The sequence below is a fragment of the Ambystoma mexicanum genome, chromosome 11, assembly GCF_040938575.1.
Source record: "Ambystoma mexicanum isolate Mex_15411 chromosome 11, UKY_AmexF1_1, whole genome shotgun sequence".
NCBI classification, from domain to species: domain Eukaryota; kingdom Metazoa; phylum Chordata; class Amphibia; order Caudata; family Ambystomatidae; genus Ambystoma; species Ambystoma mexicanum.
In genome coordinates, this window is record NC_090934.1 from 476,271,287 (window position 1) to 476,294,495 (window position 23,209).

The following is a 23,209-nucleotide window of genomic DNA, read 5'->3' on the forward strand; positions in this document are numbered from 1 at the left end:
AGCTTCACTCCACTCACCATCTCCGAGGTTGAAAACATTATTCGTAACTTAAAACCATCCAACTGCCAAGGTGACTCCTGTCCGGCACCTAAATAAGGAATCGGCACACGACCTTGCTCCTTTTTTAACCTTTTTAGTAACTTTTTTTACTTTATATAAGAAAACTACTGACAGAAACACTTTTTTACATTTTAAGAGTTTCCATCCTAGATCTCTTAAAGAGAATTTGCCATTCAGTCAATTTCTTAGACTTCGAAACTTCGAAGAAATTGTACTGAGATTGCTGATCATTACACACATGCCAACAAATTAGCAAGTGATCTTAAGGAACGAGGCTACCCGAAGAAACTGTTATCCCATGCCCGAAAGAGAGCAAGATTCACGCCTCGAGAAAACTTGCTGGAATCCAACTCGAGAACACAAAAACAGGATCGCATAACATGTGTCACTACTTATAGCACACAATAATTTGCAATCAAGAAGACACTCTTGAAATATTGGTCCATGGTGAGTAACTGTCTCCAAGATAAAGGAAAACCTTTACTTGCATTTAAAAGATCGAGAAACTTGAGGGACAAACTGGTACATTCTACTAGCCACGGCAAACCCAAGACAAGTCACAGAATCCTTAGATCGTTGTTGGGACATTTCCCCTGTGGAAACTGCCGGGCTTGTAAATATACAAAGAAAATGTCCAATTTCAAAATTCAGGAGAGAACATGGGACATACGCTTTTTGTCGAATTGTAAAACCGCCAATGTCATTTACTGCATCCAATGCCCATGTGGACTGAGGTATGTGGGCCAGACCACAAGACCAGTCCACATAAGGATCAACGAACACCGATCCAGGATTAAGTGTAAGAATCACCAAGCGCCAATGGTGTCTCACTATGTGGCCTTTGCCCATACGTCTGAGGACATTCAATGGTGGGTATTGGATACTGTGAAAAATAGTTCCAACCCTAAGAGAGCATTGAATGACAAAGAGTCTAGATAGATCCATCGACTGCAAACTCTTGATAAATTGAGAGGTCTGAATGAGGAAACCCCCTCCTATCAATTTTTACATTGACTTTGGATATCCCCCCAAAATGTATCCTACATTTTGGCGTGTGATTTTCCGGGGACTTTTCTGATGCTTCGCCCGATCCATGTGGTCACTCCTTTCCCATGTTATTGGCTATGACTGCACTGCACTTACAGCAGCCCCGTAGCAGTAATAGCTCCAACACACCCAGGCAGCCACCATACAGACCAGACGGTTTTCCGTCTGCAATGCGCATTATTTTTTGACGTTGTATTTAGCGGCCTGGCCCGCTTGACCGCTGCGCTACCATCACAAGCAGAGTGTTATTCCCCCTTCTGGCCACCACCACTACAATGGCACACTTTTTCTGGCGCCTGGACTGCATACCCAGTCTCGAATTACGCCAGTAACGTGGCTGCTCAGGCGCACGCCACACAACTCGATGATCTTTCATCTATACGATTGCATATCGAGCTCGCTTAACTCAATCAGGGCTGCATTACTATATCTTGGACATCATTGCCGTGAGGATCTTTTAGCCTCGCACGGCTTAACTGGTGAGACTGCGGAAACTGTATGATGATGACACGCGCTGCTTTCCATCCCGGTACACCCACATGACAGCCCTGCTGTGCTTATCGGAGTTTTTCTTCTCTCATGGGATTCGGGGGGAGTATGAATGATTAGAGGCCATACTTGCTCTTGTTGCTCCCTGTAGTCCCCAGCCCACACCTTAGTTGTGGTCCGCATACAGTGAGCGCTTTACCTTAATGCATTATTTTGGCATTTGTTTTTCTTGACCTTTAGATGCACAGATTCAAGACGAGTAACGAACGATCCATCTGATACGTGCACACAAGAATACATGCTACTTTTCAATGAACAGCATTAACCACGGCTTCAGGACAGCCTCTTCTTTTAGTACTTTTACTGTCTATACACTCTACCACGTAGGCTTTAGGAACATGATGCGAGAGAACTTGACATATTTTTCGGGTTCTACTCTTGTTTCCTCCCTAGAAAAGCGATGCGAATATCGGGCCCTTTGCACCCGAGTGCCTTCAAGCTAGTTGACACCATAATACTCCAATCCAGCCTAACCGAGATTTGTCTCCAGGCACTTCTTCTATTACTCCATCTGAGGTAAATTTACCCTCCATGTTGTGGGGCACATTACCCAGATCCGTTGATGTTATTACACTGCATTATGTTTCTTTGCTTGTTTCTATCAATAAGTCTTCGTCTATATATACTATCTGTTCCTCTGACTCAATTTAACTATACAGAGACTTAAGCACTTTTTATTTTTTGGATTATGGGCACACACTTCTGCCAGAAGCACTACTCTCTAGAACTTGACTTTTTTCTGGCTTTGGGTGTTAATCTCCGCTTTTCTTCCCTATCCTTAGCGGAGGTATTGATCACTTTTGTTCAAGACTTGAGTTTCTCTTCTTTTTTTAAATTTATTTCCGACAGGAATTGAAATGTTTTTAATCTTTCATTAGCCATCTACGGGTGGCTTTTTAACTTGAATTTTTTGCCCTTTCCCTTTACCCTTTTCTGTTTTTTTCATAGGGGTTAAAAACCGTATACATCTGACTTTTGGTCCTGAGGAAGGCGTTTTCTGTTTAGACCTCTATGCCGAAACGTATTTGACCACACCTGACTGACCTCTTTGGTTGACAGCGGTGGCCCTGTGCCTATATGCATTTGGCCAGTTCACACATACGTAGACCTGAGCAGCACTGTAAGAAGCGGTTGGCAAGTGTGAATGTATAAACCAAGCTTACACTAGCCATACATCTCCACACCCCACTAGGAATTATAATTGTTTCTTTCGTTCCTTGGTTTTCCTTGGAATGTACACAGGTGGACTCCCATAAATAAAACAGGGTGAAAACTAAATAACTTTATAATATTTTTCTGCCTATAAGGATAGAATTCATGTCCTGTGATATTTAGAATTGTTTTGTTTAAATGTAAAGTCTTTTTTTCAGTGGTTTGTCCTTTTGAATTGTTTAATTTTTTGTATATTTTCTTTACTTTACCTGTTTCCAATTATTATTGTTTTTTTTTACGGGGCATGATTTATTCTGATGCCGTTAACATGATTATAATATGTTATGTATTCAAAATTGAACCTGCTTCCAGATAATATTTTGTTAAATGACATTGAGGCTCATGCACAAAAGATTGTTTTATGTTTTTCATTAAAATAACGAGAAATACTAATTTTTATATGATCAAGATTCTGCATTGTGTCAAATGTATATCTTCAAAGCAATGATCTTCTGATAACATTAATGACATAATTATATGCAAAGAAGAGGTTAAACACACATAACTTAGGAGCAATAGATTTAGTCTGTGGTAACCCTTGCTTAAAACAGTTTAACACACAAACTGAGGTTAGAGAAAATAATGTGAGCATCGGTAATGGATATACCGCATCACCATTACTTTATTCCCTGTGAGGACACAATGTTGTGATTTTTGTTGCCTTTTTTAACCACCTTCATCAACTCCTCATTCCTAACTGGCACGGTACCCAACAACTTAAAGGACGCATGCTCATCCCTCTCCTAAAAAAAACGACTTTAGACCCTGAGACACCAACTAACTACAGACCCATCACTACCGTCCCTTTCCTACTAAAAATACCAGATAGAGCAGCATATTTACAGATACAGAACTATCTGGAATCAAATAACCTTCTCGGCACAAGACAATCTGGTTTTAGACCTAAGCACGGGACAGAATCCGCTCTCTTAGACCTCAAAACCCAAATCGAGGACTTAAAAGACAATGGCAAATTGGCCCTCCTACTCCTTCTGGACTTATCTGCTGCCTTCGATCTGGTCAATCACCAAATTCTTTGTCAGCACCTGAAATCCGCTGCCCACTTCTCCGACAATGCCACTAACTGGATTAGATCATTCCTTGACAACAGGCACATGAGAGTATTCTCAACTACCTCTTCTGCAGATCCTACTCCAGTCCCCTGCTGAGTCCCACAAGGGTCCTGTGTCTCCCCCACACTCTACAATGTATTCACCAAGCCATTGTTTGATATGCTTGACTGTCTGGGTGTCACCTACACTAATTATGCAAATGACACCCAGATACTCATCCCCATCACTGGTGACTACATTGTCGACTCCAAAGCCTTTAATGACATTTACCAAGTCATCCAAGCATGGATGGCACAACACAAGTTGTGCCTTAACGATGACAAGACAGAGCTTCTCACCTTGGGTACACAACAGAGACTTAGCAAACTGAACCCATCGTTCAGCTCCTTCAATATCGGCGGCAACTCCATTAAAGTATCCAAAGATACCAAAACCTTAGGAATTTACCTCGATTCCACACTCAACCTTACTCCACAAACCAATGCAGTGGTAGCCGCCTTGGCCTACACCTGCAAGCTGATCACAGCCTGCCGCCCATTCCTCACTACCCAGAACTGGATCACCCTGGCTAGGACCCTGGTCATGTCCAAAGTGGACTATTGTAATGCAATATATCAAGGCACTAACCAGGGTAACCTCAACAAACTTCAGATTACCCAAAACAATGCCATTAGAGCAGCCCTTAACATCCCTAGATCAGCCCACAAACCAGGAAGAGCCTCCACTGGCTCCGTCGCCAAAAGGATCTCTTTGAAAGCGCTGGCCCTCACCTACAAATGCGTAAATAATCAGGCCCCCACATATCTAGCCTCTCGCTTCACTCATCACACCCCATCGCGGGCACTCAGATCCGCTCAAACTCAAGGTCTCGTGGTCCCTAGATACAAGCTCCAAACATCTGGAGGCGCTAGTTTCCCAGTCCTTGCTGCCAAGCTCTGGAACACCTTACCTCTTACCATTAGAAATATACCTTCAGTCAACCTATTCAAACACAAAGCTAAACTCTGGCTAGCGACTGCACAATAACAACTGTCTTCTGGATTATATATAACTTGACTCCTTACGTGCCTGCTGGGACTCTGTTTTGCTCCCGTACATTATTGCTCTCGTCGATGCTTTGATCTCTGTAATGCTAAGTTTAACTCTACCACAACTGTTATTACTACTGTGATTATATGTCATTGTTGTAACGTTGTATTGTAATGTAACAATATAATGTACGGTTAAGATATGCACCCGGTTGCCCTCGGGCCTGGCTGCGCTATATAAATAAAACAAATACAAATAATCACCCTCTATCCATATATCATATTGCCCGACTCAACCACATCCCTGCATTTCCACAGCAAAACATTGGTTAGAAAAATGTGGTAAAAACTATTGCAGTAAAAAAACTTTGGTAAAAAGACTGGATACTGAATTCTGGCCTGCTTGAGGGGCATGTTTGGTGGAACTTTGACCTCCAACTGTAGCATTACATGAAGATGTGATGTTGTGTTCCCATGTTTTATTTTTCATTTGGCAGGCTCTTAAATCGAATGCACTTATGTGGGAGGGGAGACATGAAGTTGAGTTGCTCGGACAACTTGGTAGGAGTCCTTATAGATGCAACTGAAGATTAGGCAGCGCCTCATCTGCTGCCTTTTGGTGGAACACAGGCCTCAGGTACTGAGGATGCAACAAAGAGTTGAACTTTCACTTGGTGGCATTTGTGACGAATCGCAGGAATGCACCTCCTACCCCCGTGAGACTAGGATGGTGATCCCACTCTGCAATACCCGACCCTAGGGTTAGAGGCCAGTGGGACCTCATTGGGAGAGATTCACTCTGTGGGCACAAGAACTCCCGTTCCTGCGAGGAACTCCCTAAAGAATCTCCTAACTTTACCTATTCAACCAAATCCCACAAGGACTTGTACGAAGAAGGAACACACATGTGTTGAGAAACAGAAACGGTGGCTATCCCTTTAAAGGAAGAATTGTATTTAACTGAGACAAGGATGATGAATAACTAAGACAAAGGGCTTTAAGAGGTCAAGAGAGACAAAGGTACGGCAGGGAAGGCCTACAGCTACGTCACCTATCCAAGGGAGGAGTCTGGGAAATCTGACGCTCGCAAGTTACAAACCGGCTGGTGAGCCGGAGTAGAGGTGGTAGACGTCCTGTCAACTGGAGGGAAAGAGGAGCACCGAGCAGTGGCGTGGCCACGGATAACGAATGGCGGACAGAGGTCCTAGTAATCATGCTGAGATTGCACAACAAACTGGTACCTAGGATACTGAAAAAAGCAATCTGGAAGGATTATGAAGAACGGGAAATCGGAAGACATTGAGCGTTGGGGAGAGCGAGAGAGAAAAAGCAAAGCAGGTAACAGGGAAAATGGGAGACCCAGGGAGGAGATGGAAAATTATATGAATATTCATACTCGTCCCAGTCAATATAATGAGAATATACCAGTGAGAAGAGAAGTGAATGAAAATCATTAAATGAACAGCCTACTACGCTCAGTCAAAATAATGAGAATATACCAGAGAAGTGAATGAGAATCCTAAGGATATTCATCTTCATCCTAGGTAGGAATTAGCCTGAAGAATAAGAAAAGTAAAAGGATATTGTCACCAGAGTACTCCTACTTGTTAAAGTCAAGGCAACGAGAATTCAATAGTGAAAACAAGAGAAGTAACAGGGAATCGTTATGGAACTATTCCTACTCATAAAGACAAATGTTAAAGGTATTTATATAGTGTACCGTCACCAACGGAATTGGTCTCCAGGTGCTCAGGCGGATCTGAAAACAAGGAGGTGGGGTGGGTAAGTGGGGTGAAGAGGGCCTAGGACAGTGAGAAGGTGGTGTTCTGTTGGCAGCTTCAGTTCGGTTTTCACTGTGCGTTGAGCTTGGGCGTGACTATCGGATAGATGGGAGTCCTTGTGTGCTATTGGTGCGATTTATGTGTTGTTAGTTGCTGCAGTATTAAGTGCATGCGGTTTGCAGTGAGAGAAGTGGTTGTGTGGGTTTTTGTGAGAGTTAAGTATGCAGAAATGTGAGATTTTGGTTAGTGGGTTATATGTCTTGTAATCCTTGTTTTATGTATCTGGTTGCCATACCGGGTTGGTATATTCTTTCTCTTTCATTTCCTGACTGTCTAGTTTCTAGGGCGATGGCGTGGCTGGTTCCCAGCTAAGTTATTTGAGTTTAGTACACCCGGTTGGGCGAGCATTATTCCCCACTTTGATAGTGGTGCTGTATTATCATTTACCCTCTCCTTCCCATTTATTGACTCTCAGTGGTCCATTGCTGCCTGCGATTACACTGTGGGCCAAGGTGTTATTGATAGGGAACCTTGCCTTCCTTCCCGATTGATCTGTGGTCGTTCTTTGGTATTATTCTAGGTTGTCTATCTTTCAATTGGTAAGTGGATATGTTGTAGATCGGTATATCCCTTACTTCTATTAAGGGTCGAAGGCTTAGGGAATAGGGGATAGGTTTCCTCAGCATAGTTTCTAGTTATAGGATGAAGAGCCAGGATTTGAGGAGTTTCCTGAATTGTAGGTGATCTCTTTTACGAATTTTGTTTGGTAGTTTGTTCCAGATTCTTGGTGCATGGTGAGAGAAAGAGGATCCTCTGAATTTTCTTTTGATGTATGGTTTGGGTTCCTAACAGATGTCGCTACTGGATCCGAGTGGACTTGTTGTGCTATGTACATTTACCTTTCTTCTAAGGAACTCTGTGCCTTGGTCGTGGATTTCTCTTGCGTTATGCATATTGATTTGAACTTGATTCGCTGTTTCATGGGTTGCCAGTGTAGCGTTTTCAGCACTGGTGTTATGTGTTCTCTTCGAGGTAGGTTAAGGAGCAGTCAGGCAGCTGCATTTTGTATGCATTGGAGGTTTTTTTAAGAAGTCATTCAGGTATGCCTAGATATAAGCTATTGGCGTAGTCTAATCTGGACATTACGAGAGTGATGACGGTAATTGTTTTGTTGGTGAATGACAGGAATGGAAGGATCCTTTTAGCTGCTTGCAGGCGAAAGAAGCATTTCTTGATTAGAGTGTTTACTTGTGGCTCTAGAGTAAGTTTGTTGTTCATCAAGACTCCCAGGTTTTTTTTTTTTTTTTACAATCGACGATGGGGCTGGAGTTTCACCAAGTTCTGTTGGATAGGGTATGTAGTGGTCGTATTCTCCGTTTTTTGCGATGATCATTATTTGCCTTTGCTGGCTTTGAGTTTGAGGTGGTTTTGAGTTCATCCAGTTGTATATTTCACGAAGGCAGTTCCCTAATGTTGTTTTCTTCTTGTGAGTCTTGTATTTTATAGACTATTTGTGTGTCGTCAGCGTAGTTGTACCAGTTGAGGGCATGTCTTTCGATGATTTTAATTAGTTGAGACAGGTAGATGTTGAATAGTAGTGGGGAGAGGGATGATCCTTGTGGGACTCTGCATGCCAATTCTCTTGGGATTGATTTGAAAGTTTTCATCCGTATCATTTCTGTTCTGTTTGTTAGGCAGGATTTGATTCATAGTAAGACGTTGTCGGTTATTCCAAATTCTTCATGTCTCATGATGAGAATGTCGTGGTTAACTGTGTCGAGTGCCCCAGAGAGGTCTAGAAGTATCAAAGCGGTGCTGTTATTTGAGTCTGCGTTTGCCTTTAGATCATCCCAGATTGAGAGAAGTGCTGTTTCCGTTCCTCTAATCGGTCTGAAGCCTACTTGTTCCTGGTTTAATAGGCAGTGTGCCTCTACGAATTCTTGGGTTGTTCTATATGTGTGTTTCTACGAGTGTAGCTGGGTACGGGATGTTGGAGATGGGTCTGTAATTGGAGAGGTCCTCTACCTTTCCTGCTGTATCCTTGAGGAGTGGTTTGATGGATGGTGGCACTTTCCCTGTTGAAATCGATTGGTTGAGGACGTTCCTGTAATATTCTATTGGTGTTCCTTGTGAGAGGATTAATTTGTAAATGTTAGGGGGGCAGGGATCCGCAGGGGGAACCCGGTTTGTTGCTTTGATTTACCAGTCTGACTAATGTCTACACTGGTATATGGGGGAAGTTTTGGAGTTTGTTCCGGCGTTCCTCATAGCGCTGGGTGTCTTCAGTATTGTGGTAGCATGGTCTGTTTTGTATGGTCTGTTGGATGGTCATGATTTTGTTTTTTAAATGGTCTGTGAGGTCACTGAAAAGTTTCTTCGATGGTATTGGAGCGTTGTTGCAGCCGGGTGGGTTTGTCATTTAGTTTATGATTTTGAAGAGTTCTTTTTGGGTATTTGGTGCTTGGAGGATTCTGTTGTCGTATTCCCTTTTCACACTTCCTTTTTGTATGAACGGTTGTTGTTGGAGTTTGAATTTCTTTCTGCAGTCTTTATTGATCCTCCATTCTAGTTCGAGTTTTTGTTTTTTCCTTTTCATGGTGCAGAGTAGTGGGTCAACCATCTTGCCAATGCTCTTTTGCAGGATGGACTAAAATGTTTTTCTTTGGCGATCTCGTCAATTGTTGTCATGATCCAGTTGCGAAGTATACCTATTTTAGTGTCCAGGTCAGCTTCGTCCATAGTTGTTGCTTGTGGTTTGGAGATCTCCAGTAGTTCCGTTAAGTTGGAGTATTTTATGGTTCTCCAGTTTGTTTCATGATGATCGGTAACTTTCTCTGTTGCTTGGTTATTGGGGAGGGCAGTGTGATTACGAAGGGGATGATGAGGTGGTCGCTCCAGAGGATCTGAAACAGTGGCTCTGTGGTAATTTTTTTTTAAATTGGCAAAGATTGTGTCCAGTTTATGTCCTGCCGTGTGGTTTGCGCCTTTGACTAGCTGATGTAGTTTCATTGTTGCTAGTTGGCTGATCAGAGATTTTTGTGAGGTTGTGGTTTCTTCATCAACCCAGATGTTGAAGACTCGAAGGATAATCAGGTGGTTATGCTCGATAACTAGGTTGGTGATTGGTTCTGTGAAGGTGTCTACGAAGACTGCATCATAAGTTGGTGGTCTGTATGCCAGTATGAATTTAAGGTTTGTTCTGGGATTTGTTGATAGACTGAGGATTAGGTATTCGCTTTCATCAATGTTCAATGGATCTTTGGCTTTAAATTCCAAGTGTTCCTTGTGGATGATTGCCAGTCCACCACCTCTTTTGGTGTTCCTGTTTGCTTGGACGCACTTGAATGTATCAGACAGGCAGTTATTGAGGGTGATCTTGTAGTTGTCATCTAGCCATGTTTCGGTTACGAATAGGATGTTGATGTTTCCGTCACTTAGGAGGTTGTAGATTTTGGTGGCATGTTTGGACATTGACCTTGCGTTAATTAGATTGCAGTGGATCTTTTTGGTGCGATTTGGTTTATTTGTTGTTCACTGTTTTGATTTGTGGGTGTTCAGTTGGGGTGCTTTTATGTTGACTCTGACTGGTTGGGATTCCGTGGAGGCAGCTTACTCATTGAATCGGTCTGTGAGATTGATAATTGGTTTGCTGACTTCTATTGCTTCGTCATCTTCTGTCATTTGATGTGGGTATCGATAGTGTCCTTCTATTCTTGTGATATAGGGAGTAAGGGGATTGGCGTCATTTCATTCTCTTCTTGGGTCCACCAGTCTTTTGTTCCGCTGTTTGGGGGGGTTCTTTATCCATCTGGAAATGTCAGTGAAGTTTCTGGGTTCTTTGGTTGGTGCGAGGTACGGTGTAAGGTATAAGGATTTTTCTCTTACGATGTTTGTTCTGTCGACAGAGCGAGCAAAGATAAAGTATTCCAAAAAGATAAATAATTGGAGGATAAGCGGCATTAGAGTAATCACACTCATCACAGGCAGAGCAAGAAAGGTATCATTATTTAAAAGAGGAATTTTGTGAGAGAAAGTCCTGAGAGTAAGGATAAAGAAAGTTATATTTTAAAGGTTATATACCACACCGAGACAAACAATTACGAATCAAATAGAATAGAAAGAAACCTAAACGGAGAATCTCAGTATGGCTGGATAAAGTTTCTCGTTTATCATGTGTCACGGCTTGGGCATTAGTAGATGACTTGAAGTCAAGTTCTAGTATTCAAGTTTATTTTTTAATTATACATACAAAAACCAAGATTTGATTTGGCTGCAGCAAGCTTCTCTACAGGAACCTGGCTCTCAGTCGTTCCCTCGCTCCCTTAGGCTCTGCCTTCCTGTTAGCTAAAAAGTCACTCATAATCTTTAGAATATTAAGTGCTCTGCACTTCTTTCCAGGCCATTAAACTTGCTTGTTTGGGTTTCATGGTCAGGATGTTTCATTTCCTTTCACCAACTTGTGTAGTTTAGACAAGGCCATTCATCAGACACTAAGAATCTTTGCAAGTACGCATCCATCGTCCTCTGGAATTGGTCAGCCTTAACCCCTTGGCAGATTGACTGTGACTGTCCCGGGCATTGCTGCTCCACCTCTGGGTCTCTACACACCATCTTCTTTGCCCCTCTTCTTAGGCACTATATTTTCCTCATCACTCCTCTATTTCTCATCTCTGGACTGCATCTGCTATCTCTTCCCTTCCCTGCCCTTCCTCCTTGACGTTTCACCACAATATATTATTTTCATCCTCCAATTCTCTCTTTCAGTCTCTTGTCTTCTCCCCCTCCCACCTGGCATTCCACCTTTCCTCCTCTTTGCTCTCTCAACTGCCCCCATACGCTTTCCTTTAATGCTGCTATCTTTCTCCAACTTTTTTCTCACCTCCTCTTTCCAGCCCCTCTTCTGCTCCATCACCTCATCTTTCTCTACTCTCATTCTCAGATACCCTGCACTCCACCTCCTCATTACTCCTCTTTACCTCTTTAATGCTCCTTTTTTGCATCTTTCACCACTCCCATCTCTCTGGTGTTCTCCCTTTCTGTTCCTTACTACTCCACTTCACCTCCTTAACATCTGCATTTTCATTCCATCTGATGTTCTCTACTGCTCCTTGCATGTATTCTTCTCTACCTCCAACACCTATGCTTACAACAACTAGTATTCACACCTCCTCTCTTCTGCTCCTTCTGCACTTCATCCACCACCAGTCTACCTGCCACAACCGGTTTCCTCTGCCACAAACCTCCATATGAATGTCCAGAACTCAGGGAAACGGCTCCAACCAGGGACAAATCCGTAAATCTGTCTCGAACAGCACATTTCATCTGCATTAAACCAGGGACAGTTATCACAGCAAGTTTTCTCTGAACAAGGTTTGAAACTCTAGGTTTAAGGTGAATACTAAATTCTCAAGAACCTATATGAAGGGTCTTGCAAACCAATGACCACAGGTTTTCCCGGTCTGCTGATGGGGCATACAGGAACGAGATTTCTCCCTGTTGAAACATAACCTCTGCTTTAAATTGTCCCCAGAAGGGGCAGGGGTGGGGGGTGCAGGGGGAAGCGTTGTCACAGGTTCTTGGTATTACATGTACACACAGACTTTGTGACTTTATTCCTTCTTTTTACCTTGATATTTGAGACCTCATCTTGTGATATTTGGACAAGTTGTCCGTTGGGGTCCTACTCTCCTGCTTTACTATGTCATTAGGCATTCTATTAGGCCGACCAATGTCAGAGGGCCAGGGGTTGGTAACATTACTGGAGAAAGCTACAGCCTTAGGCTGTTGATGGACTGGGAAGCCTGTGCAATCCTTTGTGCACCTCTGCCGGGAGCTGCAGAAAGGAGCAGGTGGCGCACCCGGCCGCAAGGTCACCCTAATCCCATCACCCAAACTCCAAGACGGGACTTTATTACACATGACTGATATTGGAATATTCAACTTATTAGCTGAATAATTACATTGTTAAATGCCATCAGAACTTTACTTGAAAGACTGGGTCAGTGAGGGAGAATATATCGATCAGTCCAAGTACGTTGGTGTAGTGAATCTAGGTGGCGAAGCATCACCATTCGGAATGGAGTACACCTGGGAGGGGAAGCCAGATCTAATCTAGTTGGAGATGTAGTGCTTTGGCAGTGTACCATGACTAGATGCCATAGAAACTATTTGAACAATGTCTTTCCTCCTCTCTCCTTTGATGGCACGTATCATGGAAGAGCCTGAGCCAATATTGGCGTTTTCAATACTGGTGGTTGAGACTGCAGAGTGTCCAAAAGGTGACACTTGGGCAGTGAAGCCAACTTTGGATTTAGACGTAGTGATCCAATTCTTGTTGGGGAGGTCTGACAACGACCTTGACATTTTAGAAAAAAGTGAAGACATGCAACACCAAATGTTTTACAGTAAAAGGCCTCTTTGTTGAGTTCTCAGACAACTATTGTCTTGACTTTGAATGCTTCATTGTCAAGGTTTTTGAGAACAAGTGCCTCATAGTGAAAATAGAATTCACTGTAATGTATCAACGACAAGGAACATGTTGCACGTGAGCCCCTCAAACCCAGATCATTAGAAAGGACATGCTAGGCTTATAAGCAGCAAGAGGTATCTGCCCCGGTAGGAAGAATAATGTCCTCAATCCTGGCTTCTTAACAGAACTCATGGAGCCTGGTAACTCTGATATAAGGCGTCCAGGAAAGCCTATACTTGGCTGCATTGTTTGCTTCCTTTTCCCTGAGTTGGTTTGCTCCTTTTCCCTGAGTTGATTGCAAGCCATGTCCTGGCATACCTGCAGCCCCTACATGCAGTGGTTATCAAGGAAACAGATGCACATGTAATTTTTGTCCTTTGTGGCACCTGCCAAACAGGGCATACATGTTGGAGTGGGACAGAAACCAGATCTTAAAAATGTGAGGACTGTGAGAGAAAGAGTAGCAGTTGTGTCTGGAAAAGCAGAAAACATCAAAGGGCGCTTAGAAGAAAGGTTTTTCAAAAAGGGAGTCAGAAATATGCAACTATGGGCACCAAAGCCCAGCATGCCAATTCCTACTATATCTGGAGTGTTAAAGAAAAAAATGAACTGAAGGCTAAATGACAATGTAGTGCACTATGGGGCTCCATGAGAGCTTTGATTTTGTAAACGTTTCTGTGTTCACAGCACAGTGTATATTGTTTTAGTCCCTTCAATTCAAATAGGGTAAGATATGATTGTCTGCAGACTATTTACTACAGTTACCCTCAAGTTAAAAACAAAGAAATGTACATTTCTAAGAATGATAACTGTACGATTCAGTTAATGTCAAAGAAGATTTTCTCTCATTTAAAATGTGCTTTGGGATCCAGATCATGAGCAGAGATATCCTATTTTATGTAATAAATAATGAAGTCCTGATGGAAAAAACGGTGGCACACATAGCCCTTTATAACCAGCTCCACTCTTACACACTATGACTTTTTGACAAACTTAACCGTTGTGCAAGGAGATGTTTTAAGAGTACTGTAAACTGAAACCTAGGTGGTATCTACAGAACAGACCATACGCACCCACACATGCTAGTTACCTTTAATGGTGGAAATTGGTGGGACCTTATAGTTTTCAAACATCTAATCCTTCTAACTATTTAGCAGAAACTGTCATTGTTTCTTGAAGCATATGCGGCTGCAAAACCTTGGTTTTGGAAACTTTACCATATGAGAAGGAGGACGGTCTAACAGAAACTTTGTAAAGGGATTTAACAACTGTGGGGTACTATCTCAGAGCTGAGCAGTAGGGGCAACAATCATTATTGCTCCTCCTAAGCAATGGTTTAAAACATTTTGAATACTAGCCAGTTTGCATTATGCTCATTACCTCGTATGGAGATGTATCATTCTTCACCTAGAATGGGTTTTTGTGGTCTTAAAAAAAAACTGCACAGTGCTATTGTGCTCTTTTGAGACTTTGTTTAAGTTTATTTGAACAGATGCTTTAAAAGAATAAGTATGTCATTCTCTCCTCTAGAAGAAGCTGCAAAGTGATGGGGTGTGCCAGTTTTTGATTTATAGAAAGTGCACTCACCTCAGACTTTGCCTTCAGTAACGCTTTTTCCAGTTTCTGAACAGTTAGCTGAAAAGGGCGGGTGGCTGTGCCGCAGATCTGAGGGAAACAAAGACACTCGGCATAAATCCAAAGCTGTTTGGTAAAACAGAGGAGAGGACACGTCTACAAACATCTAAACTCATATGGTGTGAATTGCTATTGGTGTGGCAAATGTAAGCAACATCAAAGGAGAGTTTCTACATAGAATGCTAGATCTAGACTTGATATTTCCCTCTCAAATAATGGCTGCACTGTGAATTCGGCATTGCATTTCCCATGGCACATAGGGAAAGACTGACAAGAGCAGCATTACCGAACATGTTTGCGCTGACTGGATTGTTTGGGTAGTATAACTAGTCAAAATCAAGGGTCTTGCCTTAGGATGCATAAGTGCCTTGGAAACAGATGCAGCTACAAGCCAATTTACTCTTATAAGGTTAATGGATTTCCAATGTGGCACTGAAAATGTGTTACGATGGACAATCCTTTTCAAGAACATTACAAGAATGGCATGAAAAGGCTATGTGCTACAACAGCTCTCAAATACAGAGATTTTATATCGGCGGTTTCGTAATTGGGTCTGCAAACAGGTCAGATTTCCAGAACATTCAACATGTTTATTCACAATGTAAACAAATGATTTTAGAGCAATAGGGCCTCATCAGGAGTTGGGCAGTGCAGTAAAAATGCGGCAATAACGGTATTACCGCTGCATTACCCAATGAAGAGTTTGCGTGAAAGTCGGAGGATTCACCTCCAGCTGAAAGCTGGAGGTGAATGTGCTGACTTTCGTCCATTTTCGTGGGGAAATTAAAGCTGCAGTAATTGTGATGAAAAGGTCCCATCGCGTCCTTTGGACAAAAAAAAAAGGGGGTGGGGGGCTTACACAGCATCTTGGGATCCAGTGCCAATACTGCCAAACCAAGTTGCGGTAACGGTAATTGCGTTGGGTGTTTTTTTCCCGGCAGATTTACCGCTGGGATACAGCCCAACTCCTGATGGAGCCCATAGTAATGAAATGTAGCTCCAATACATTCATTTTAGATATTTTGAAAAGCTCAGTTATTTGAGTTCCTTGAGGAATGCAACTGGGACATCCCTGAATACTTATTTGCTAAACCCCTCTGTGTTGAAGGTTGGATCTAATGACAACTTTTGGTAACTTCCACTGAAATAACTGAAATACCTTTAGAGTCATAAAATGTATTGGTGATGCATTGTCAAAAAAGGCATATTTCTTTTACCCAGAGCCCAAACAACGACACATTCTCAATGCTGGAATAGGGGCTACTTGTAAGTGGAGTTTAAAGCTTTATCTAATAAGGTCATCACTGTCAGCCAAGCAAATTCTATATATGGGAGGAATGGTTTGGCTTTAAAAAAAACTTCCCATAAAGCATTGTGTTCAACCAGCACAGACATCTTAGCACTAGAATTGCAACCAGAGAATTTGACAGTCTAAGGAAAAAGAATGGTTTGAATCTTCATTCTGAAGTTGGTGAGACATCTGAGAACATATGTCACAAGGCAGCAGGTTCCAGTGGAAGGAATCAATAAGACACTGAACAAACACGTACATTTAAGTTTAATAGCGGGGCGATAACGCCAAAATGTTCCATAAGTACGCAGGCGTTGTGAAGGATTAAAAGGGAAACATTTTTCTGCTATGAATAAAGGGTTGTTGCTGTGTACTCATCTATGTATAATGCACACACCGGTTCTTAAAAAAGTTTCAATGAGCCCATTTACAAGCCTGGTGGTCCGGAAATGAGGGTGCCAGTAGCAGCGTAGTGGCACACTTTCCGGACCGCCTGATTACAAGTATGCGTGCATGGGCTGTTGCTCCCGGCAGGTCTGACCTGCTGGGGGCAGTGGCCCCTGCAGGCATGGTTTTCACTTAAGTACTGGCACAGTTTGCAACAGTGCTGGTGCTTCAGTGTCCCACATTCCTATGGAGTCCAATGGGACTCCACAGAATGGGGACTTATAGTTTCTGCCGCATGACATCCCGGGATGCCAGGACTTGTAATGTCCCGGTGGCACTGGGATATCAGGCAGCATACCAGTGTTACGAGTTTGGGGGCAACCTGCCGGTAACACGGGCGGGATAGCGCAAAACTCATAATGAGGCCCAATGTCCTGCAGGGAGCCAGTGCAATGAAGGTAATGCTAGTCTAGATGAAACGTAACGAGGTTGGCTACGTAGCATTTTTGCAACCAAGGATTGCACCCTTTGACGTTGACTGACGGCATATTTTGGTTTATTCTAATGGCGCCTACCCAGACCTGCCAATGTCAGAATTACCATGGCACAATCTACTGGGGCTTATCAAGGTTTTAAAACATGTATCGCTGGCTTCTCAAGTGAAATTAGCAGGTCTTCACCACCATGTTGATTTGTGGAGAAAAGGATAATTTGCTATCAAGCACAATGACAAGGTTCATAATTTATTTTCTCACTGTGGAGGGGAGGGGACAACTAAGCAGAAAGGCCAGAAATCAGGAATTGCACGATGACTGGGCCCTAAGATTATGACTCTGATTTTACTTTGGTTAAGATAAGGATGATTTTGTCAACCATATATCAATATGATAAAGACGCCTTTTCATTACACCAGGATCAGCCAAATTGGTTGCCTGTAGTTTAAATAGAATATGTGCATCATCTACTTAGTTGAGAAACCGGATACCATATGAATGGTTAAAATGGACCAGAGGCAGAAGATGCAAATGAAACAACAGGGTGGAGAGTGCCTAATTATATGGAACCTGTAAGTGAGTGGATGGGGTTTTAGAAGCAAAAGAAGGGAGAACAAAGAATTGGGTTCGCTGAATAAAAAAATATATGCATCAGTGAAAGCCCAGTACTTCATGCATGACAAGGAGTTTGATGTGAAGTTTAGGTTTTGTATTGAGGGCAGAGGCAAACACATAATAATATCACCAGGACAAGAGAATTAAAGGGGGTGAGGGGAATGATACAGTCAATGAAGTAAATCAGAACAAAGTTTAATTAAATACCATTCCAGGCAATCGCTGTAGCAGGCATTTTTTTAGGAAGAGGGTTAAAAGGCTCCATAGTTTCAGAAAACATACAAAATTGTTACAGTAAGTATCTCTTTTTTCATGTCATACAAGTAAATATCGCTAGTATGTCAGGTGGGCAACGATCCTTAAACTCTGTAACAAGGGGTTTTATTTAACTTAAAACAAAACACCTTTTTTGCACGTATGTGTGCTTTCCGTAAGGGGCGAGTAATCTCAGAAATGGTGCATATGCTCGGGTCAGGTGTTACTATGTATAACTACATCATCCAAGTAGGCCCCTGCGAAATTAGAGTAGGGTCTAAGCACTCTATCCATTAGTTTATGGAAGGTTGCAAGGGGCCCTGTCTAGCCCAAAGGGTAAGACTTTGAATTTGAAGTGCCCCTGGGGTGTAGACAAAAGCAGTTTTCTCCCCATCATTTGGATTCAAGGGAAATTGCCAGTATTCCTTTGTCAAGTCTAGTGTAGATATAGATCAGGTAGACCCTAGATTTTCAATAAGTTCATCTATCCTGGGCATAGGCTAATTGTCAAAACTCGAGAATGAGTTTTTGAAAATCAATACAGAACCTCCAGCTTTTATCAAGGTTTGCTACCAAAACTATGGGGGAGGACCAGAGACTCTCAGAGGGTTCAATTATATCAGCGTCTCGCATGGATGTAAGCTCTTCCTCAATGATCTTTCTTTATGCCTCAGGAATTCAGTATGGTTTTTAATTCACTGTTTGAACCAGTGGAGTATGAATACAATGAAACTAATTACGTTCCCAACCAGATTCTTCGGAGAAGACCTTTGGGAATTGTGCTAATAGTTCATGCACGTCTTCCTGCTGTTGAAAGGGAAGATTTTTAGGAACTAATTGAACTTCTCGTTCTTGGTCAGTTAAGAGTGGCCCTGGTAATGGTAGTATTCTCAAAGGGTTTGATTTACCACTTTTTTAAGAGAGTGACATGATAGATTTGAGTTTTATCATGTCGGTCTAGCTGGGCGACTGCATAGTTTAGAGGCGCTTTTTTTCTAAGACCTAATAGGGGCCATGCCATTTGGAAATCATTTTGTTTCCCGAAGTTGGTAACAAAACTAAAATAGAGTCCCCTAGGGAAAAGGACCAGGTCACAGCTTGTTTATCATGTAGAGCATTTGGTGTTCCTGGGCTCTACCTAAATGATCTTTTATGATTTCCCAGACTGCAGCCAAGTGGGTCTTAGGTTTCTGGGCTGCCTGAGATATGGGTAAGGTAGACTCTTCCATTTCCTCCCTGGTTTCCTTGAGCATGTCTAAGAAATCTTGCGGTTCCCTTACATATAATAGTTTGAAGGAGGAATATCCCAAGCATGCCTAGAGTGTTTTTCTAATGGAAAAAAGAGCCCATGGAATCCTGACATCCAAACTACGATCATCGGTCTCTATTATCTTGTGGAGGATCCTCTTGAGAGTTTAATTAAATCACTCCACAAGCCCATCGGTCTGAGGGTGGTATACCAAGGTTTGTAATGTTTTTATTTGCAGGATTTCTTTTACCTCCTGCATGATTTTTGACATAAAGGTGATCCCTGGGTCCGTGAGGATCTCTTTAGGGAATCCTACTCGGGCGAGAAAGAGGGTAAATGTTTCAACATTTGTTGGCTGGTGTTGTTCCTTAGTGGAAACGCTTCGGGGTACTGAGTAGCATAATCCATTATGACTAAGGTGAATTTATTCCCCAATTTAAATGTCTCTGTTGGCCCTACAATGTCCATAGCTATGCGTGAAAAGGGGACTTCAATAATAGGGAGTGATTGCAATGGGGCGCGGGGCACTGGAGTAGTTGCTGTTTTCTGACATATGTCACATGCAGCAACATCTTTCTTTACATCCAAAAATACTCCCGGCCAGTAGAATCAAGGGACCACTTGGCCCTTTAAGAACCGAGGAACAAGGCGCAGTGTTGTGCGACGCAGGTGTTTGGCAGCGAAGGGGTAGCAGCGCAGAGGGCGATTGCGGGACAGAGCCATCGACCAAAGGTAAGAAAGGGGAAGGGGAGCCAACACTACTGCTCTCTACTAAACTTCCTGGCCTTTGTACGTACTTCTACCTAACCGTCTGACATAATGTACTCTGTTCCAGGGCAATCCTAGTCTCTGCCCTTCCAGCAGTCAGCTAGGTCCCCTCATTTGCAGTTACTATGGTATTGTGAACTTTAAGCTCTCCCCACACACTCTAGGTCCTGCCCCCACCCAACCCAACTGTGGTTACTGCTGTACTGTGATCTGTGTCCTTCAGGCTCTCTCCCACTCTCTTGGACCCCACCCCGCTGAGAGTACCCTTTGTACTGTTGAGTGTACCTGTCTGCCCCTTCTGTGTGTTCACTACTGACTGACCACCCCCCTGCATCCTCTCTCTTTCGCTCCCTCCTACTTCCTCTTCACACACTCTATGATCCTTCCTTCCATCCCTCCCTCCCTCCATCCTTCCCTCCCTCCAACCAGCTCCACTCTGGCTCCTACGCCACCACCTCCATCCGCCACCGCTCTGGCACCCCCACTCATCCTCTCTGGCTACTTTGCCATCTCCTACCTCAGCTGTCCACTCTCGGGCCGCCTCCGCAGGGTGTACCTCAAGCTTTTACCCCTTCACAGTAGTCTTTCAAATGTGGCAAACTGCTCCATGTTGCTACTCTCAACTGTCGCTCAGTTGTCAAACACTCCTCTAACATCTGCCACCTCCTTGAAGAACTTGACCTGGATGTCCTTGCTCTCACTGAGACATGGTTCACGGCCAGCTCTGCCACGAGTTTTGACACACTCCTCCACGATCGCTACAAGAACCACTCTGAACCCAGAACCAACCGTCCCGGAGGTGGAGTAGACGTGGACTCCTTGCTCACTATTCTTAGAGAGGCACAGCTCCATCCTACTGATTAGGTCCAACCAGACTGAAACACGTGTCTGGGGGTGCTGTTGGTACTCTTGTCCAGAGGAGAATTGCCTAGCATTTCAGTGCTGGACTGCCCAAGGGCAGGACAAAGACTGATATGTTTTAGATATTTCTTCTCTGTGAAAGATAGTGAGCTAAAGAATCTGGGTAAGTCCCTCGTTAACAGGACTGTCTGGCAGAGGGACTCCCAGGACCCCACTTTGTTAATTTGTATCTTTGATCTTTCCATCTTTTCTCGATCACTCCTTTCCTGCGCAAACTCCTGGAAAAGCAGGTAATCTCCCAGCGTACTCTCCACACTGAATCTGTTAGTTGTCTATATGACTATCAGTCTGGCTTCAGAGCAGCCAAAAGGCACGGAAACTGCTCTCCTGAACACCCATGAAGATCTAGTCACTAATCTCGATTCTAGCCTTCCTTCTGTCCTCATCCTTCTTGATCTTTCCTCTGCTTTGACACGGTCAATCATGCCACCCTGATCAATTGTCTCTGTGAGAACCTGGGCATCACGAATCAGGCCCTGGCTCGGTTGACAACCTTCCTCCTGGATCGACCCTTCCAGGTCCAGCTTGGGTCAGTTCTCTCCACCACCTCTCTCTCTACATGTGGTATTTCCCAGGGCTCTAACCTCTCACAGTGGCTCTTCAATGTGTATTTGGCCCTTCGGCCCACCTCAACTCTACCTTCTCTAACTTTCAGTGTTATGCGGATGACACTCCCCTCTTCTTAATGCTATCCTCAGCCTCCTCTCTCGCTCATTCCTGGCTGTCTATCTGCGCTTCTGGAGTGGTGAGCCTCCAACGATCTCTGCCTTAATGCCAGTAAGAGTGGGATCTGTCTCATTGGGAGCTCTGCTCCTGCATTCTCTCTCTCACTCTGGCCACCCTCCTTGGACCCTCCTCCTACGCCTTCCTGTGAGGCTAAAAACATTGGCATCATCTTCGACCCCACTCTCTCCTTCTCTCCTCACGTCATAGACCTTGCCAAGAAGGCCCATACCAGCTGCACCTCTTCAGAGGTATTCTTTTTCTAACTTTCCCCCAGAAACTCACTGTCTCCAGAGCGTTGATTCTCTCTAGGCTGGACTACTGCAACAGTGTCTTTCTCAATCTGGAATGGACTCCCTGCCCCTATCAAACTTCAACCAGACCACCTGAAGTTCCGGAAGCAGCTCAAGACCTTCCTTTTCACTTCTTTTCTCTCTCTTTCTCTCTCTTTCTCTCTCTTTCTCTCTCTTTCTCTCTCTTTCTCGCTCTCTCTCTCGCTCTCTCTCTCGCTCTCTCTCTCTCGCGCTCTCTCTCTCTCGCGCTCTCTCTCTCTCGCGCTCTCTCTCTCTCTCGCGCTCTCTCTCTCGCGCTCTCTCTCTCTCGCTGACCAACCTCTATGCTGCAATGACTGTTTGCCTGCCTATCCTCAGAGTCTGACTGGGACCAGTCTCCCCCTTGACCAGTAGCCCCTGGACTGCCTCTAGGACCAACATGCACTTAGGGGCTGTATCCGGAACCCTACAGTCCCCTGCCTCCTTGCTGCCCTGATTGTACTTCCCCTCTCCGCTCCCCTGCACTTTTGCATATCGCACTTGCACAATCTGAATGACACAATGCCTAGTAAGATGGCTTGTTTTGTCCTCCATCTGTCTTCCCTCCCTTGTCTTATCGCGCCAATAAACACTTTTGTACAGGTGCATTATAAATGACTTGTATCATATCTGCGTCTTCCCTATCACTGTTGGTGAGCAGCTGTTATTTGGGAATGGGCCAGCTCCAATACTATTCTCCTTCTGGGGATTACCAGTTCGGCTTCTGGGAAGGTTGTTTTTCTCGGTATCCCCCCTCGATATAATATGCCCTTTTTGATTAACAAGAAGGGTCCTACCTGTCTGCGACCCTGCTCTTCTGAAATTACCGTACCAAAGGCTACTTTAAGGACTGGGTCACTCCTTTAGGCAAAATCCAGGTCAGGTAAAGGGGTGAGATCTTCGGATTCGGGTCCGACAGGATTGGCCAGGAAAGTATCAGCCTCTCAGAATCCTAAGGCTCCTTGTAGGGTCTCTTAACTCCTCAAACTCTTGGGGAATAGTTAAAGCTTGTTCTAAAAGGCCTATTGCCACTACATCTTCAACTTCTCATAAGAGTCAGATCCATGGTTATGCAGGATAACTTTGATCTAGTCTCTACAGCTAACCCCCGCTACTACATCCAGGGAATGTCACCATGCAAGCCCAGACTTGGTGGCCAGACCAAAATATGTTCTGGTGGCAGGGGAAATACTAACACCTGTGGGTATTAAGTGTTTTTCTTTAGAGGGTATGTGTACCTCAGTGCTGCATAAGTCAAACGCCATAAATTGCGGGGAAGCCAAACTAGTCATTTTAGCATTTGGCCAGAAGTATTTAACATGGGACCCATCCTTGTATCGG

The 23,209-nt window shown here is 43.7% G+C and overlaps 1 protein-coding gene across 2 annotated transcripts in view; it reads right to left on the reverse strand.

Moving 5' to 3' along the window:
* Positions 1 to 23,209, reverse strand: part of ACCS (1-aminocyclopropane-1-carboxylate synthase homolog (inactive)) — a 1,238,632-nt gene that overhangs the window by 816,902 nt on the left and 398,521 nt on the right. For both annotated transcript variants that reach the window (XM_069623318.1, XM_069623319.1), the window contains exon 9: positions 14,807 to 14,884. In XM_069623318.1, coding sequence (XP_069479419.1) covers positions 14,807 to 14,884 — 78 coding nt within the window. The remainder of the gene's footprint in view (positions 1 to 14,806; positions 14,885 to 23,209) is intronic.